This window comes from Staurois parvus, unplaced genomic scaffold, assembly GCF_062004578.1.
Source record: "Staurois parvus isolate SC_StPar_1 unplaced genomic scaffold, SC_StPar_1.0 ptg000961l, whole genome shotgun sequence".
NCBI classification, from domain to species: Eukaryota; Metazoa; Chordata; class Amphibia; order Anura; family Ranidae; genus Staurois; species Staurois parvus.
In genome coordinates this window covers 87,025-107,369 of record NW_028318757.1, presented here as the reverse complement: position 1 = coordinate 107,369, position 20,345 = coordinate 87,025, and the positions used below count along the sequence as shown (strand labels likewise).

The following is a 20,345-nucleotide window of genomic DNA, read 5'->3' as shown; positions in this document are numbered from 1 at the left end:
CCCAATTAGAACACCTTTGGGATGGATTAGAGCGGAGACTACAAGCCAGGCCTTCTGGTCCGACATCAGTGCCTGACCTCACAAATGCGCTTCTGACAGAATGGTCGGACATTCCGATAGAGACACTCCTAAACCTTGTGGACAGCCTTCAAAACAAAAAGGTGTATAAAGTCTTAGGTTTTTTTTTTTTTTTTTTTTACAAAGCAACTACAGTCTGAATAGAAAAGCCTATCCCCTGTTAGCATTCTAGAGAAGAACCCTTGTTTTCTGTGTTTAAGCAGTGGTCATTCAGCAGAGGTTCAATACAAACCCTGCTGAGTCAGAGCTTAGTGCTCTCCAGTCAGCAGGGAGAATGGTCCAATAAGACTCATACTTGCACACAGAGCTTTCTGTAGCATGCTGACAGGAGAATGGGTTTTGTACTCTGGCTGTGGCTGCTTTCTAAAGAAAAAAACAACTACGATTTTGCGCACCGTTTTTGTTTTGAAGCTCTTAAAATGTATTTAGACCATTTAAACTGAAAGTTCAGTAGGATTACACTGTTTTTATATTACTTGCCTGTAATCCCCTATACAGATGCAGTTATTGCAAGACAGAGAGCAAGCACTTTAACCATTTGAAGAACACCAGAATGTTAAGCTCACTTTCTGTTCAGGCCATTTTTTAGTTTTCAGTGCTGCCATACTTTGACAATTACTCAGTCATGCAACACTGTACCAAAATACATTTTTATATATTTTTTTTAACCTGATGCTTGCTGTGTTGGCTTTTAATTATTTTTTACTGTATAAAGAAAAAAAAACTTAAAATTAAAAAAAAAAAGTTTCTGTTATAAAACCTTGGAAATAATTAATCGTTCTTACTAAATTTAAGACAAAATGTATTCTGCTAACTTCTTTGGTTAGCAGAAAACAAATGGGTGTATATTATTTAGTCTGTGAAAGTTGTAGAGTCTACAAATTATGGTGTGTGTGTGTAACTAAGAGATGTGAGTTCTTTTTAAATTGTCATCTGGGGACACTGTAACTTACACCATTCTTTAAAATGGACGGGTCTTTGCTTCACATTTTAAAGCACACACCACTTTGCTTTATGCATATGCATTTTTTTCTCCTTTTCATTCTTTTTTTCCCCAAACAGTAAAGTAAACATGGAAAAGCATGAAACTCATCTTAATGAATTCAAAGTTGATAGAAGGAAAAGAAAAATGCTGTTTTATTTTTTTTTTTTGCTTAATTACCTCTCTAGATGTTAAGGGTTATAAACACCATATACATATTTTTTTGCAGGCTCTCATCAAACAAGATAACCTTGATGCTTTTAATGAGCGAGACCCTTACAAAGCAGATGATTCTCGTGATGAAGAGGAGGAAAATGATGAAGATAATAGTCTGGAGGCAGAACCTTTTCCTTTGGAACGGGAAGAAATTATGCCACAAGCAGTTACACAGCCTGCTGTTGATCGCCTGGCTTTTCCAAAAGGTTTACCTTGGGCGCCCAAAGTAAGGTGAGAGCAGGAAATTGATGGCTAATGAAACATAGTCTGAGATTATAAATACATAATTGATCATGATATTCTTCTTCATATGAAATGGGTGTTTAATATGTTTGTGTAACAGGGAGAAAGACATTGAGATTTTCTTGGAATCTAGTCGCAGCAAATTCATTGGATACACTCTCGGAAGGTAAGATAAATATTCAGTTAGTTTCATAGCTTTTTTTATTTTATCCATCAATTTATTCTTGTATGTGTTCTTTTTATTATCACAGTGATACTGATACAGTTGTTGGTTTACCAAGGCCCATTCATGAGAGCATTCGGACTTTAAAACTTGTAAGTATGCACTTGCTGAAAAATAAATTGCAGTGGGTATTTACCAAAGATAATACTTAGAAATATACAAGCTATATTTAGGAGATGGCTAAACAGGGTTAAAGTGATTAGGCACCTTTCACACCAGCGGTCTGATCAGGTCCTGCTGTCTGTTTTTCAGGGGGATCCAATTGGTCCCTCCATTCTCAGTTATGGAGCAACGGATATAAACGGACTTGTGTCCGTCAGGACTGTGGAAGGAATCGGACGGCAGCGCAGCTGCCCGACTGCTTCTACCTGACAGGCAGGAGTCTGCCTGTCAGGTTTAGACACAACCCTGGTGCCCGCAGCCACTGGATTGTGTGTAAAGTGAACCACTGTCAGGTCTGAATGTCATACGGACCTGGCAGCAAAAGGGTTAAAACAGATTGAAAGGGGCCAAAAGCTGTAGAATCAAATGTTTATAATTTTATGTTTATTCTTCTTTTATTAAGTATGTAGTAGTTGTAAACATTACAGAAATACGGTGCATGCATAAAAAGTATGTGAAACACATCAATCTTATATAATAAATACAGTATAATATAGAGCATTACAACAGGAGAATGAATTGTGAAACAGTGTCCACTAGATATGGTCCTAACCACTTGGAAAATTAGGTTATCATATCTAATTGAGTTAAGAAAGATAATGTCTGGGAAGCATGTAATGTATCAAATCACTCTGTTACGTTTTGATACCAAAATACAATGAAACAGTTATTGGACAAGAGAATTAGCAGAAAGAGGAAAGAGAGAGAGAGAGAAGGGAAAGAAAAAAACAAAATAAAGGAGGAGGGGGGGGCAGAATTCAGTTATCAAAAGGATTGTCGACTTAAGCTGAAATAAGAGCCAAAACCCAATGAATATCTGAAATGAGACCACACTGTCCACATAAGCTTGAATGAGTCAGATTTATCCTCGTCCCATGTAATCATCTGTTCCATATATTCAATTTTGTCCACCTCGCAAGTACATTCAACTATGGACAGAGCCTTGGTCTGACGCCAATGCCTGGCGATCACAGAACGAGCTGCCGTAATAAAATGTCTTACAAGATTTCTTGTAATTTGTTTATAGGAGCCTGGTAGCATAGACAATATAGTATTCTGTGGTTAATTTGTAATGCTGTCCCCAACTAATTTATCAAATAAATTAAGTATTATCGCAAAATGGGAGAATTTTCCGACAAGTACCCCAAATATGGGTCATGGTACCAGGTTCCTCTAAGCATCTCCAACAAGGCTCAGGGATAGATGGGTCAATTTTATGCAGAATCGTAGGGCAATGATACAAACTAGACAAGATCTTGTAATTTTGCTAGTGTGCATAAGAAGATATAGATAATTTGTATGGTACTGCCAGTATCTTGTCCCAGTCCATTCCGTCTGCTGATATGTGTAGTTTCTGTTCCCATTTAGAAAGGAACGGAGGAGGGTTCGGATATGCCTTTCGCAGTAAGATCTGGTACACCTGTGAAAGTGTATGGTCAGGTCTAGACGATTGGGATAGGAGAGATTTGAAGGCGGTGGAAGACCGTGTCAGAAGGTCTATATATGTCTGTGTGTTCAGATAATGTTTCAATTGTGTATATTCCAACCACGCAAGTGATGGGCTGTGACAAGATTGAAGAGTTTGGGATAGAGGTAGAAGAGTCCGGCCACATAAAGTGTGGCTCAGTAGAGGGCAGTCCAGGCAACACTAATGAAGAAACCGAAAGCAATGTTTCGTGGAAGGGAAGGATGCTAGCCCAAACAATGAGGTCAAAGGGCTTGGCCTGGAAGACACTAAGCCCTTACGTAAGTAGGTATCCCAAGTTTGTAGAGTCACATAAACTGTAAGGGGTAGTAAATTTCTCTGGGGTCTCTGTGCAGGTTCTGACCAAGGTAAGGATGTAAGATCAGGAACTATAAGATCATTCTCTATTTGAGTCCAAAACTTGGTAGACTGACCATTTTACCAGTCAACCACTCTGAGCATAGAGGCTGCATGACAATAAGCAGGAAGTTGAGCAAGGCCACTGCACCCCTACATTTTGGTAAGAATAGAATAGTTGATCGTATTCTAGGTTTCCTATAGTGCCACAGAAAAGCACGTATAGGCCTGTTTAAAGACAAAAAGAAACTCAGTGCTGGAAGAGTTGGGATAGCCTGAAAAGTGTACAATAATTTCGGTAAGATATCCATCTTGATGACATTCACACGACTAAACCATGAAATGTGTGGCTTGTCATATGTTTGAAGACAGGTGCGGACTGTCTGGAGAAGGGGTGTATAGTTAAGGTCCCCTATAGTGGATAAAGAAGATGAAATTTTAATGCCGAGATATTTAATAGCAGTCTGTTGCCATCTGAAATCAAAAGTTACATCAAAGATGAGACACTGAAGACTGAGGTAACAAAATGTTCAAAGCATCTGTCTTATCGTAGTTCACTTTAAAGTTGCTTAATACCCCAAACTCTTCAAACGTTCGCACCAAGGAAGGAATGGAGACAAGGGGGTTGTAAAGGAGGAGGGCATCTCCCATACAAAGAGAGCTTATAGTCATGGCGACCAACTGAAATGCCATGTATATCAGGGTGTTGGCGTATAGCGATGGCAAGATGTTCCATTGTAAGGATGTATAGTAACGGGCACAGGGGGCACCCCTGGCGAGTGCGATTACGAATCCAGATACGATCTGATAAGAGACCATTGGAACGGATCCTTGCTGAGGGCAGGCATATAAAGCCAGGATTTTAGTTAATAACTGGGGGCCAATTCCAGTCTGTTGAAGCGTTTGGTGAAGGAAAGACCAGTGGACCCAGTCAAACGCATTTTCGGCGTCTACCGAGATTAGACAAGCTGGAATGTGGCCTTTTTGGGCATATTCCATTAGGGTAATTGTTTTAAGGGTATGAGTGAAGCCCACCTGACCTAGATGTATAAGTTCCGGAAGCAAGGGTGTAAGCCTGTTAGCAATTATTTTGGAATACAGCCTAATATCTATATTTGTCAGGGAGATGGGACGGTAACTGCCAGGCAGGGTCTTTACCCGGTTTGGGCAATACGGTAGTATGAGCCTCGAGTGCCTGGGTCAGGGAGGAGAATCTGCAGAAACCAAGTTAAACGTTTTGGTCAGAAAAGGGGTAAGAAGGTCTCTAAACATTTTTATAAAAGTGGGCGGCTTTTATTAGGCTTGAAGGAAGAGAGTGCACGAACATGTTCTTTTTCCGTAAAGGGTTGGTCTAGATCTTGTAACAAGGTAGGAGATAAAGTGGGGAGAGCGGTTTTAGCAATGTATTCCCCTATTTTAGTGTTGTGGATCTCGGAGGACATGCAGTCCAGGCAAGAGGGCAAACTGTATAAACTTTCATAGAACGGAAAATACTATTAATTTCTTTTGGGAGATGCGTGCGTTGACCGTCAGGGCGTTTGAGTTTTTTAATAGAAGTAATGTTGCAACACCCTTGCACGCATTTTCCCCAGTTTATTAGCTTCGATATAAAACAGTTTGTGCATCCTGTCCCTGATAGCTATAGTCCTCTGGTCCCAGAGTTCCAAGAGTCAGAGTCTAGCATTTGAAAGCTCAAGCATAGTAGAGAGAGATTGACTCAGTTTGAGATTTTACTACAGCGGAAATGCGGGTTGAAAGATCAGATTGTGTTGCTGGAGTAATTTGTTCAATTTGTTGAGTCGTGAATAGGAGATAGAGCATCAACCCGCAGAGGGGTTCAGCACACAATTTAAAATCCCCCGCTTAAAGAATATCGCCTTCAGCAAAGTTCAATAATTCGTGGAGATAGTGGAGCATATAGGTAGTTTGATCTTGATTAGGGATATACATATTCACCATTGTGTACATCTTGCCAGAGATAATGAGTTTCACAAACAAATATCTGCCTCTATAAGGACGGAGCTAAACCCACATAACATAAGTGCAACAAATAATCAGATGATGAAGTGAGGGGATTCTCCATATTAAATTAGGACTGATGCTTATTGCCAAGGGGCTATAATCTGAGTACAAAAGACATCAATGGTACGTATATATAGATCCACAAATTAACAAGATCTGCGACTGAAAAATCCCAGACTCTGCAGAAGAGTCATTTTATGACCCTCAACACCAGCATGTAAAAAGGGAGAAATTTGGGCATACTTGAAATTAGATCAAACAACTCCAACAGAAGCACCTGCGCACCAACCGTATACCCATCACCTCCACTGGAATGCCCATAAGATGCATTTAGAAAAATAATACAACACACAAACAATGATAACCTCATATAACCAAAAATATATTAGATTAATAAGAAAAATATTGGCCAAGCCTGCAAAATGAGCACGAAGTCTGTTGTCCGTAGAAGTGATTCCAGATTAGTAGCTTAATCCATCCCGCTATCCTTAGGGTGGCCCATGTAACAGGTTTACTACGAAGAGCACGCCAGGGTGAGGAAGGGCAGCGCCAGTTGATGAAAATAAGATGACTTGGTCAGTGTCAGGGTTCACTCAGCAAAGGATCCATGGATGATGGGCCAGGCCAGTTTCTGTTAGGAGGTGCCGGGCGTCTACGCTACGGAATGGAGCCCCAGCAGGAGCGAGATCTGAAGTAAGCCAGTCTGGGACAACCACAGGAGTAGTATGGAGAAATCAAAAAGCCTCAAGGAGTTGATCCGGATCATTCAAGTAGAAGCTTTCATTATGGAGACAGATAGTAAGGCCAAACAGGTAGCACCAGACATAGGTGCCGCCGCAATCTCTGAATGGTGTCCAGTAAGGGCCGTAGCAGGCGGTTCATAAAGAGAGTCCTATGCGAAAGGTATTTTATTAGTTCAATGGAGATACCATAAATTTGCAGGGGCCCTCTGTTCCAGGCTCTTCTCATGATCTCCTCTTTGATAGTAAAAAAATGTACACAGCAGTGTATGTCTCTAGGTTGATTGCGTTCGGTTCCCTCGGGAGAGTTGATATGATGGATCCTGTTAATTTTTATAGAGGAAGCAGCAGGTTTGCCTTGAAGATCATTCAGTATATCAAGGACAGTGGCCCTCAGATCTGTCGGGCCAGTAAGTAGGCTGAAGCAGCCCACAAATTTTAATGTTATTCTGCCTATGGCGGTTTTCCAGATCATCGTGTTTCAAGCATATTTGGTTCAGTGTAGTGGATTGCTGCCTATTGAGTGTTTCAAGGGACTGTAGCCTTTGTAAGATGGAGTCCCTGTCAGTAGACAAGGTATTGATGGTCTGCCCCAGATCTGACACACTTTGCTTCACTGCACTGAGATGATTCAATCCTAGCTGCAATATTGTCCATATCCTGTCTCGCTGAAAGGGAGAGCAGGATATGTGACATTTCTGCTGGGGAGAGGAGAGAGCACGTGGCAGACTACAGGGTCACTCCATTCTCCAGGCATACAGCCCGCACACTGGTCGTGCTGAAGACCCGGAATGTGAGCGGTGTGGGCAATAATGTGAAGTGGGCTTTAACGATCCTGTCCGTGATCGTCCTGCTGTGTACCCCTTAAATGGCTCAAAAACTGACTTCTCCTTAGAGCTCACTCAGTTTGCTGCCATGCGGCTCAAGCTCTATAAGCCATGCCCCCCTCAAAAGTTCACAATAGTGTTTATGAAGGTAAAATATATTGTAGGCCCAAAATATCCATTTCAGGTCATAACATAATTTCCCATGCAGGGGTCTTCTCCAGCAAACAACTAAAAATGCTAGCTCACCTGGGTACATTTCATCAGAAATGGTCTCCCTGATCACAGGCTCCCTCAGTCTTCCTGTCACAACACCTTGCTGTATGGGCCCACTCCTGGCCTCCATATAGGGTTTGCCCAGCACCCCAGTTTCTCACACATTCCTAGGGAAGTCGGACTTCCTTCAACCCCCTGGACTCGCTAGTCACCATAGCTTTCCCAGTCTCTCGGGACCTGCGTAACTGTCCTGACTTTCCCAATCCTTTGGGCAAGAAGTCCCCCAACATGGGGACTTGTCTCCAGAGCAAGTCACCCTCCTGGCGGAGCACACCACTATCTTCACACACAGGCTGTGTGCTCAAATGGTAGCACCTGCAACTGCCCAGAGCTCTTCTCAGACTTTATAACGACCGTGCACACCTGTGCACTCATACAGGCAGCAGGCGTCCAGCAAAGTCCTGATACAGAACTAACAGTTCTGTCCCACCCAAAACACTTTGGAACCAGGCCCTGATCCCGGATTACAAAGCCTGACCCGATTCACATATATGCGGTATAGAAAGCTCAACGAATCCTGAGCATTTTCCCACACCACATTGAAATTATACTTTGTTCATGCGATCTACCACCGGTGTCAATGTTAAATTATTGACCCCAAAACAGATTCACAAAATGCAGTGTGCCTGTAAGAATCGGGTCATATGGGTGTGAGCACCCATGAGATCCGTTTCTATTGTAGCAAAAAAAAAGGTTCCTGCACCTTTTTTGCGTGAATGCAGTACTATTTGAGCCCATACAAAATGAATGGGCTCAAATCGCACTGCAAAGAATCACATGTGATTTGAACAGGAAGGCAGTGCGATTCCTGTCCAAATTGCATGTCATTTCCTGCAGCACTATAGTGTGAATCCACTCTGAGAAAACATAAAGCACAGCTTTCTCAGCGCATAGCAAACACCCTTGAGCTTTGCATTAAGCCTTCATGCGAATCCTGTGCCATTTGTACCTAAAAATCACATAGTGGTAGTAGGGCTTCACACTGTCACAGAATTTACACATAAAAACTCCAGTCTAAGCGCCTCTCCACTGGTGTTCAGCTGCAGTCTCTGCAGTGGTCTGACATGCTGCTGCTGAGTTAGAGCTAGTCAAATGTCGAATGACAAAAATTCTCTCTACCAGATTAAACTCTTTCCTCGCCCTCTACATACATCCAGACCAAGTGGGATTCCTCCCCAAAGCTTCTGATCAGACACGATGGGTCATAGACATTATCTCAGCGATTCTCTAAATCCACATAAATGTGGGTGTTTTTTTTATTTTTTTTTTTATTTTATTTTTTGCTGGTGATATCCTGCTGTTGCTGTCTTCTCCTATCACCTTTGTTCCCAATTTGCAGGTGATGTTGCAGCCATTTGCACGGGTATTGGGTTTCAAGTCTCAAACACTAAATATATTCTTAGATGAACGAACGGTAGATGCCCTTAAGCATTTCAATGGCAAACGTATGCCTTCCTTACATACCCTTTTATCTAAAGAACTATCCTCCTCTGTATAAGAAACTTACCGAAAACTTAACTAAATGGCACCTCATTCTACGATTATGGTTGGGCAGACTCTATTCATTGAAAATTAATATTCTTCCAAGGTTGTTATTTTTGTTCCGTACCCTTCCGGTGTCGATTAAAATGCGTGACCTCTAGTCTTTCCAAAAGAAAATGTTATTCTTTGGGGACTAAAAGGCCTAGAATGAATAAGCAAACATGTATACTCCTAAGAAGAGGGGGGTTTGGGAGCCCCAGACTTAGGCAAATATTTTTATGCGATTCAATTGGCGATTACCTAACAAAAGGCCTTATGCTCTGTGGATTGGAGGAAGTGTCCTTTTCATGTCTGGAAAGACCAATATTTCATCTTATATGGCTTCTGCACAGAGCCAGGCCTACCATACTATGCCCACCCCTGTTATCCTCCCGTGGAGTACGGGCCAGGCTGGCCAGGCCATACAACTTTAAATTCCCTCACAATCCTATGTCACCACTTTTTTGGGAATCTGAATTGCAACCTCCCCCCCAGCATTTGGATGATGGACTAGCAAGGGGCTTACATACATAGCAGACTTGTGTGACCATAAGGGAATATTGACCAAGCGAGCCTTGCTTGACCAACATCAGATGCCTGAGGCTGAAGGCTTGTGTTATACTCAAATAGCACATTATCTTAACTCTCTTAATTGTACCTCAGATTTTGTAACTGCATGTAGATCTGTTGTAGAACAAGAGTGTTCTTGTTCTACAACAGATCTACATGCAGCAGTAGAAGCAGGATTATGGGGAAGCCCTGGATTTAGAGGACTGGTTCATTAATACATCTATAATTGAAGCCAACTAAAAAGTGATTATGAGATGGTACATGGTCCCAACTAGGATCACTTCTAATGTCCAGGGGGTTTCTCCACTCTGTTTCTGGGGCTGCTGACAAGAAGGGTCCTCATTTCACATTGGTGGCAGTGCCCAAAGGTGAAGCATTTTTGGATCATAATCTATTGATTCACTTCCCCAACTTAACTTAAACAAATCTCTAAAACAGTCACTGCTTTGTGGCCCAGTGTATAATGTTCCGGGACGTACAAAATGTAGACTAATTTCTTTTATCTTTGTGGCGGCAAAGATAACTATATCAAGATCACGAAGGTCTGCAGTGATACTGTTTGACTTACTAAAGGCCAAGTTATCCTGTATTATGGTAATGAGCATCTTTCTGCACTATTGAATAAGAAAATCAAGATGTTTGAAAAAATCATGGAACTCCTGAATTCAATATCTGAGGGGTGGGATACTCGGGCCCCTTAGTTTAGATTGTGGTCTGGACATAGGGGGTTGGCACTCCCTTTCTTCTTTCACTGTTCTCTTTTCTTCTCTTTCCTCTTTAGTTTTGTCCCTGCTCTGGGGAGTCTTACATCTCCTTTTCTTCCGGGGAACTCCATTCCAATCGGTTGGATTGCAGGGTAATTTTCTCCATTTGTATACCACAGGAGAACCAGACTGAGCAGCACAAGTTTATCCACTAGCTCAGCTATCTCTGGCTGTTAATAATATATTGAGCCTTGACAATACACTTTCTGGCTAGTGAAGTTATGTTGCTACGGGCTCGATTAACTGGATTTGTCTCACGGCTATTGATTTCCTTGTATATTGTTTGGTCTCTGGGTGCCAAGAGCCCTAATAGTCCTAGGCCCAGCCTATCTGCAATAATTCTATAATCGTTTGGTATACTTGTAGAGACAAATGACTTTGCACTTAACTGTTATTTTGCAACATTGTTGTATCTTTAATTCCTTACTTTTTCCAATAAACATTATTGGAAAAGAGAGCTAGTCAAATGTCTTGGTAACAGGTGTAAGACATTGACATATGGGAATTATGTACTTTATTGCCTCTGTATACCTCTTTTCTTAAAAACATCCCATCACCTCTGACAGGTTTTCCTGACTACAGAAGAAAAAAGGTGACTGGGAGGCATCTTCAGAGTACAGCCTGTGATTGACAGCCTCAGTTCTTTTCCTGTGCACTGTGCGAAACGGGGTGTGTCTCTTCCCTCCAATCAGCTCTCAGAGCTCTCCTCACTGAGTTTACAGTGTGTAAAGTCAGCTCCCCACCCACTGTTTTCTGAAAAGACAAGCTTTAAAAAAATTATGGACTTTGAACAGATGTAGAGAACAGAAAACTCAGATGAACAAGTACAACTTATGTAGGAAGATTTTTCATCTCTGTATCACCTTAGGCCAGACACTTCACTGGGTACACTCAAGGGTTTACAACCACTTGAAGTAACCACCCAATTTGGCATGCGACTATGCTAGCCCTATGTGTTGACTCACTTAGGCTTTCAACTAATCTTGGCAGGTAAGCTAATTCTACAGTGAGTACCTCTAGAGCTGGAATTCCCTGGGTGAGGGAGAACAGTCAGTGGCTCCTCTGCTCCGACAGAAGTAAGTCTGTTCAGTAGCTTATTCAGGCTATTGTTCAGACCTTATGTTATGATCCACCAGGTGGTGCCTCAGGATGCCCACTGGACAGACCTACCCAGAGCGTGGAGTCTAAGCCCCGGTCTGTGCTTTCACCAGGGCCCCTGATGGTGGGGATAGACTTGTAACAGAACAGGGCCAGGTCACGACCTCCGAGCAGGCCCACCAGTGGCAGAGGGAGCCTCCGGGGATGTATGCAGGTACCGGGAGAGCCAGATGTGAGAAGGACGGCGGGACCTAGCAGGATGGTCACGAGCCGTGGTCCCGTGGGGTAAGCGAGGTACCAAATCGGCAGGCGAAGAGTAGTCAGGTCACACGCAGGGTCAGCAGGATAAGTCAGTCCGCAGAATGGTCAAACAAGCCGGGGGTCAGGAAAGGAGAAGGCAGAGTAGTCAGGGCAATCCGGGTCAAAGCACAGGAGAAGGCAGCGTAGTCAGGGCAATCCGGGTCAAATCACAGGAGAAGGCAGCGTAGTCAGGGCAATCAGGGTCACTAATCAGGTACAGGAACTTCAGGATCACAGATAGACCTTGCGGCAATCTGTGACAGTGCAGGGCATCTTTAAATAGTGCGCCCTGCACTGTCATTGGCCGACCAGAACGCGCCCCCGGGCTGTCATTGGCCGCCCGAGGCGCGCCCGCGGCTCCTACTGCGCATGCGCAGCGTCTTGTCAGCCGCGGCCCGCCGGGACCTAGTGCCTGTGTCCCGGCGTGAGCTGTCGCAAGTGCGCGTGCGCCGGGAGAGGCGCCGCGATCCCTGACACCTTACCTTTTGGAGGATTCAGCTGCCACTTTTTCTAGCTGTTTTGTGGTCTTAGAAACTCAAATGATCTGCTAGATTGTAAGCTCTAACAAGCAGGGCCCTCTGTTTCCTCTTGTACCAAATTGTATTGTAACTGCACCTTCATTTTGTAAAGCGCTATAATAATATAAAAAAGTGTTTCCTCCTTATCCTTTCTATGATTCCTATAAGTCACCTTATCTGTCTTTTTGCCTTTCTAATCTTTTTATCTGTACATAGAAGTCAGCTTATCGGTCTTTTTGCCTTTCTAATCTTTTTATCTGTATTACTTATTTTTACAAGTATTTTTCCAAAAATTGGGTGCATCTTTTTTTGTCAAAAAGCTACTGTAACGGAACCGACCCAGACTGTGCTTGAGTACTTCTGTTAGAATACCGCTTCCCTGTCCGAACACCGACAACAGACACCACAGCCGACCATACAAGACTAGCTGACACCAGTCTGTCTGAAGATGGAACTCTTTATTTTAAATTCAAACAGGCTTTTTATACAATACACACTGAGACTGATCACATGATCATATGCAAATGCAGCTATATACAGAAATAGATTTTCTAAACAGTAAGTTAATTAGGTTAGCTAACTGGGTGACCAAAACAAAAGGTGAATGGGAATTCACACCTAGACAATGGTTTGATGAATTAGGAGCTCACTACCGAGCAGACGGTCCGGCTCCTTCAATGCACATGTCTAGTTCAGAATCAACAGCCAGGGATAGTCTTCTTATGGCTGATAAATATTACTGTCCCATCTGACGTAATTCCAACCGCATTCTCAGCATCCATTAGTCACCCTGTGCCCCTAAGAGACACAGGTTGACTTGCACATAAGAGGGATATGGGGAGCTGAGACAGGGGTCTCCCAACCTCTGCAAAGTAAGCTGGGTTCCATGAGCCCCCCACCCAAAGTGACTCCCGTCACATATCTGGGACTAACACTGAAGAAAACCCCAGATGGGTTGACTTCGACGTTAGTTCGTAGTCCCAGTCCCCCACTGCCCATACCCACACAGTACCCCAAACACATTGTCCCAAACATAGCATTACTCACCCAGCCAATCTCTGGGAAGAAGTGAGGACTGGCCCTTCTACCTGGAGTCCTTTCAGCTGCTGAAGAGCGGACAGGGTGGCAGGGCTCCATTTGTCATGTTGTTGGGGATCTGGGCCGACTGCCCAGCATCCATGGGGTATACCAGTGGAGACCGTAGTGGGAAATACATCTTTGGTTAGTTGAGGACAGAGTGAAATCACATAGATGGTCAACCTCTGTTTCCATTCTCGACTGCAAGGGGTAGTTGTCCTCAGTGGGGGTGGGGCAGAGGTCACTGACTCTCTGTCTAGCTGCCAGCATTCAGCTGTAGGGTTTTGAACATTCTGGAGCTCAGTCTGCTGCTAGGGAGCTCCCTGATGCTGTGGAGACACTGTAGTTGCTAGGCAAAGGCTAGCAGCGCTCTGTCCGGTTGCCAGCACTTCTGCTGGGGACCCCACATCTGCTCCAGCTAACCGTGGAGGTGGGAGGCCAGCTTCCTCCACTCCCAGACTGTGGATCTGCTGCTGGGATGACATTCATTCCTCTGTCACTGTCCCCCTGGTGCAGAGATCCTGGCTTTGGAGGGAAGACAGTTTCCTTCATTCTGGCTGACTCTGGGGGAGGAAGGACAACAACCTCTTCTTCCGTCACACCCTGGGCCTCTGAAACTACCGCAGGTGTAGGGCAGAGGTCCTGAACCCTCTGTCCAGTTGTCAGCGCTTCAGCTAGAGAAGTTTCTTTTAACTCCAAAGATGCTGCTGGCAGGAAATCCCATGTCCTTGTCAGTGGTGTAGGAGAGGCCGGCAGCCTCTTCTCTCAGGCAGACTGAAGCTGCTGTTGGTGCTGGGCAGAGCTCAGCAATGCTTGGTGCTGCTGCCAGCTCTTCTGCTGGAGGCTCACCCATCAGGTTGTTTTTCCTCAGCAGAGAAGTCTATCAAATCCCCAGTCTCTGTAATGGCAAATGTCCATGGCACGGGCTGGTGGCCCTTGGGCCCAGTGCCAGCACTTTGGCAGGTTACTCATCACCCATAACATCCACCAGTGAAAAATCCATAAGATCCATACATTCTGGGATCTGTAATTGGAGGGATGAGCCGACTGCTCCATCTTCCACACCCTCATCCAGCTGTTGGACAGACGCATTCCTCTCCATCCAAGCTTGTCCCGTGCAGAAACAGGATCGTCTAGGTAAGCCAGCACTTGCTGCATCCACCATAAGACCTCCGTTTCTATAGCTGGGGTGGTATCTGTATCTCTTCTCTCCGGCTATCCAAACCTTGGATCCCAGTGGAGGTTTAGATGTCCCAGACTGCAGGAAGCATCCCACCGCTGCCACCAATGTAACGAAACCGACCCAGACTGCGCTTGAGTACTTCCGTTAGAATACCGCTTCTCCGTCCGAACACCGACAACAGACCCAACAGCCGACCATACAAGACTAGCCGACACCAGTCTGTCTGAACATGGAACTCTTTATTTTAAACTCAAACGAGTTTTTTATACAATACACACTGATACTGATCACATGATCATATGCAAACGCAGCTATATACAGATATAGACTTAACTTTTTAAACAGTAAGTTAATTAGGTTAGCTACAGTAGCTGGGTGACCTAAACAAAAGGTGAATGGGAATTCACACCTAGACAATGGTTTGATGAATTAAGATCTTACTACTGAGCAGACGGTCCAGCTCCTTCAATTCACATGTCTAGTTCAGAATCAACAACTAGGAATAGTCTTCATATGGCTGATAAATATTATTGTCCCATCTGAATTAATTCAAGCCGCATTCTCAACGTCCATCAGTCACCCTGTGCCACTAAGAGACTCGGGGTGACTTGCACATAAGAGGGATATGGGGAGCTGTGACGGGTTGCTCCAACCGCTGCATAGTAAGCTGGGTTCCATGAGCCCCCCCACCCAAAGTGACTCCTGTCACAGCTACCCAATTGTAAAAAATAAAATTAAATGCTAGTCCCCTGCAACAGAGGAGCTGTTATATTCACATCTCTGATGACCTACCATCTTGCAATTTCAGCACTGTAGTCTTTATGAGATACTTGAGCATTTGACACTTATGGGAGTGTCGGATGCCTGTGCTTCTCTCTGTACACTGTGGTTTCCTTCTTCAAACCCTGCATCTCTACAGGACATGCCAGGACAAAATATTCATAACGACCACCTAAGGACTCAGATGGTACAGATGCATTTTTGCAATGCTGCATTTGATTCCAGCCATTTTGGTGTTACATTTTATTGCATCCTTGATGCTCTGGTATCTGGTATGGTATTACCAATCTATAATTCCCCCCCGTTTCTGAGAGTATAACTGGAAGAGAACTCCTATCATTCTCTTAGCTGCAGACTAGGCAAAATGGATCAGATATGCCGTTTTAATTTTTTGGCGGTTTAGGAAGACTGGTTGGTTGTCTAAGTTCAAATTTGCACTTTGGTTTTTCAAGCCCAGATGCAGAGGGATTGAGACCAACCATGCTTAAGGCTTGTAAGCTGACCTATTGCAGGGTTGGAAGGCATACTTTGAGTTGTGCGAATCCTTGACATTCAGTCCTCATTTTCTGTCAATAGTGTTCTTTGCTATCTTCAGCTGGAGGTGGATCAGTGCTTATATTCAGTACCATTAATCCTTATACTACCATAAGTAACATGACTTGAACAAACTCTTGGCTTACATTTTGTAGTACTGGCTTCAGGCTATATAGCCGCCTGATCACTTTTATAATTGCAGCAACATGCAGTGTCCCATGGTCTTCTGTGTCTTGTGGGAGCCTGGGACATCCATGACTGTATTCAGGATGGAGAGTTGAGAGGAGACTAGAAACTTCAAGATTTTCAAATTTCTCTGTTAAAATTTAATATGAAAACTTTCAGCTCTGAACACTTACCAGTTCAAAGGTGTCAGATCTAGGCCACTGTAGCTGGGAAAAAACCATATAAAGTTTTTGTTCAGTCTGCTTAAAATGGCATTAGAAATCTAATAAACACCTAATATATAGTACCTATTATGCCATCATTTTAACTCTGCACAATGCTTCCATCACTCCACACCTTCTGGCAGCAGCTGCAATTCTCAATTTAGTTTCCATTTCTCAGCTTCCCTTTCTCTTCTAATGCCCACTGTAGCAAACTCGCCTCTCTGTACAATATCTATCACCCCAGAGAGAGAGGACAGAAGGGATGTGGAGTGGGAATCCTTCTAGCCCCACATAGCACCTTTCAGGTACTCCACCTACCTCCCTCTCTGTTTTGCTCCTCATTTGAGGCACATTGCATTCATCTTTTCTCTCCAATTTCTTTAAAAAAAATATTTGACCTACCAGCCCCCTGGACCTGGATCAACCTTCCTTGATTACATCTGCCTGGCTGCCTTACTTTCTCTCTTCTGAAATTCCCACAATAATTCTTGGTGACTTCAACATCCATGTTAATACTAACGCTCCTGGTACTTCTAAACTTCTCAGTCTAACCTCCTTTTTTGACCTGAGGAGATGGATATATGCTTCTACGCACTGTGATGGCAACACCCTTGACCTTGTTTTCTCCTACCTATGCACTAAGTGCAACCTCTCCAGCAATCCTTTCCTTCTCTCTGATCACCACCTTATTAGTTTCTCTCTCTCACTGTCTTCCACCTCCTCTCCCTTAAACTGCTTAACAGTTACTCGTAGAACCTTGGCCACTATGACCCTTTCCTTCTCAGATCTGCTACTTACCACTTCTATGAAAATAATCTCACCCTTGTTCTGACCTAACCTAGTTGTCCTCCTTAAACACACTTGCCACCCTCACTACACACAGAATCAGGCCCCTACCCCAACAGAAATCTAAAAAAATGTAGCCATGCTCTTGAGTGTCTGTGGCTCAAGACTAAATTTTAGCAAGATTTCAACCAATTTTAAATCTGTCCTCCAAATGTACAATTCTTGCCTCCACACTGCCAAGCAGACCTTTTTTTATCAATCTCATTACCAACTTCTCATCCAGTCCCGGTCACCTCTTCTCTACCTTCAGCTACTTCATCCTCCACTGCCTCTATCCACTTTATACTCCATGTCCACAGGTACAATCATTACTTCCCTCATTCAACCCTGCTACTATTGATGAGGTTGCTAAACTTTTCTTTCAAACGCCCACCTGCCCCCTGGACCCGATTTCCTCGCAAATGCTTCAGTCACCCTCTTGCTCTGTCCTACACTCTCCAACTCACATCTTCAATGTTTCCCTCTCTTCTGGTATCTTAGTCAACTATTTAAACCATACACTAATCACCCCCATACTTAAAAATCCCTCATTGGACCCCACCAATGTTCACAATCTACACCCCATCTCCTTGCTCCCCTTTTTCTCCAACCTCCCTAATCCCCTGTATTTAGTCTTTAACAGTCCCACAGAAATTGCTCTCCTAAAACTCAAACGATCTACTAATGGCTAAAACTAATGGTTGCTATTGAGTACTCCTACTCCTGGACCTCTCTGCCTACTTTGACACACTGGACCACCCCCTCCTCCTCAGAAAATTCCCCTACATCGGTCTCCTTAACTGTGCTCTTCACTGGTTCTCATCCTACTTATTCCACCACACCTTCAATGTCACTTACAGTTCTACTTCTCCTATTCTACGTCCCCAAAGATTCTGTTCTTGGACTTCTCCTATTCTCGTCTACACCTTGTTCCTGGGTCAGTTGATAACGTCATATGGCTTCCAAAGCCATTTCTACACTGATGACACTCAAATCTATCTCTCTTAACCCACAGCTCACTCCATCAGTCTCCACACGCATCACCAATTTACTAACAGACATCAGCCTGGATGTCACAACACTTCCCCAAACGCAATCTATCCCTGTGAAGATCAATGTCATGACTTTCAAACCCATCCCCGCAGAGGGGGCGTGGTCTTGGCAGGAGAGTAGGTGGCCAGAAGCTCCCGAAGAATGCATCCTCACACCGCCATGTGAGGACACTTTTTTCAGGAGCTTCTGGCCACCTACTCTCCTGCTGCCCTACTGAGCCACTGTACTGACCAACGCTGGTACCTACCGGTCCCTCTGGAGTCCTTACTACCCAGGCCTGCTTCTCACCTCCCGCGGCAGTGTCATGGACCGCTTCCTCAAGCTACGCCAGCCGGTGGCCTCCACACTGGCGCTTCCCAAGATGCGCCGGGCCAACCACGAGGTCCGCATTAGAGGAACAAGCCGCTGCTACCATCCTCTCCCTGCAGCCATCAGAGGATCACACTATGCCTCCTTTCTCACTGCTCAGTGATCTCTCCCCATGTCTCCCCAGATCACTGGCGTGCTCCACCAACATGGATGACGACCTCCATAGCCCAGGACACCCAGCCTCACACAGTGATCTGTGCTTGAGCCTAGGGCCTGCAACTACGGAGAGGGCTCAGTCACCAATGTCACAAGATATTGTGAGTAAACCTCCTGCTACCCTTTCTTGCCAGGGGCTCCCTTTCAGCGCCCACTCAGAACAACACTTATGGGCATCGCTACAACAATTACCCACTAGGGCAGACTTTAGCACTGGCTAACAGGATGGCGTCCGCTCTGAGGTGGGGAAATACAACATCTTACGCAAGAAGTATCCACCTTAGTCTCCCATATAATGGTGTTTGAACGGGACCAGAGTCTGGTATCCCAGTCTGTACAAATCCTCCAATCCTCTCACACTACTTTTACTGATGACGTCATTCAGCTACAACTGCTCATTGATGATCTGGAGCACTGTAACCAGAGGCAGAATATTACACTGAAAGGCATCCCTGAATTTGTATTTCAATCAGTGCTTCGTTCGAACGTGACCCCCATCTTCAATAGTTGCCTAGACCGCCCGTGGACTCGGAGATAACTATTGACAGAGTGCAGAGGACACTAGGCCTGCAACCCACTACATCTGAAAGACCTAGGGACATCCTCTGTTGCCTACATTTTTTCAACCTTAAGGAAGAAATTCTATGGTGGTCATGGCATGTGGGCGTCCTGGAATTTGATGGAACAGCTGTCCACCTACTCCCAGAAATCTCCAAAAGAAACTTGATGATTCATCGGTCACTTAAACCGCTTTTGGATGAACTAGGTGAGAAAGGTCTCGCATACAAGTTGGGGCATCCTTTTCAGATGAAAAGGTCACCTGTAAAGTGTCTGACACCTTTCCTCTCCGCCATCCGCTGGAGTTTCCGGACCTGTTCGCCTTTTCTGAAATGGATCCGATCAATTGGCTCACAGTAACTGTTCCAGAGGACACATGTGGCCGGGCCCCTCTGGGCAAGGCGCAAAAGAGCCGAACCGGCCGCCGCTCCCAACGATGCCTTTCGCAGGCCTGACCAGCTGCGAATCCGTGAGGATCACAGATGGAGGAGGAGGCTGTCACCCAAGTCTCCACAAGTGAAATGTGGCGCTACCTATTTACTCTCACCTATGTAACTTGAGCTGGCCTTTTGGGTCTGGATTCCCTCTTGTTGCTATTGCAAGCCTTGCCAGGAAGATAACCCAGCCTTCCTGGGACACCAGGACTACCCTTTATAACATCTCAAGTAGTTAATATTAAGTCTGGCATCCCCTCGCCTGGTGGAGACCGTTGCTGTTGACAGCCTGTTTTCTTTGTGCACCTTTGTGTTCTTTGTAGCCCGCTATTGTAGTGTATTGTATTCTGCTGCACTGTCTTAGGGCAGGCCTAATGTCATGGGTCTCATTTTGATCCTTGCATCACATCAGCCGCTTGGCCCGAACCTTGTACACCGGAAAGACACCAAGGATGACTCCTCACCCAAGAGTTTTCTTGATTGTTACATTTGTATGTGTTTTATGCAAGTTTGAATATGTTTGCCTCTACCCACTGAAAAGTACCACTGATCTATGGAAACCTGTTCATTGTTGCCATGGAGCCCTGGTGGTTGGGGCCTGCACCCAACTATGCGTTACCACTTCTCA

The 20,345-nt window shown here is 44.5% G+C and overlaps 1 protein-coding gene across 1 annotated transcript in view; it reads left to right on the top strand.

Moving 5' to 3' along the window:
* The window catches only part of LOC149441653 (striatin-interacting protein 1-like), a 301,884-nt gene that overhangs the window by 198,524 nt on the left and 83,015 nt on the right, over positions 1 to 20,345 (top strand). The window contains exons 10-12 of the mRNA XM_089657068.1: positions 1,290 to 1,507; positions 1,620 to 1,685; positions 1,771 to 1,834. Coding sequence (XP_089513194.1) covers positions 1,290 to 1,507; positions 1,620 to 1,685; positions 1,771 to 1,834 — 348 coding nt within the window. The remainder of the gene's footprint in view (positions 1 to 1,289; positions 1,508 to 1,619; positions 1,686 to 1,770; positions 1,835 to 20,345) is intronic.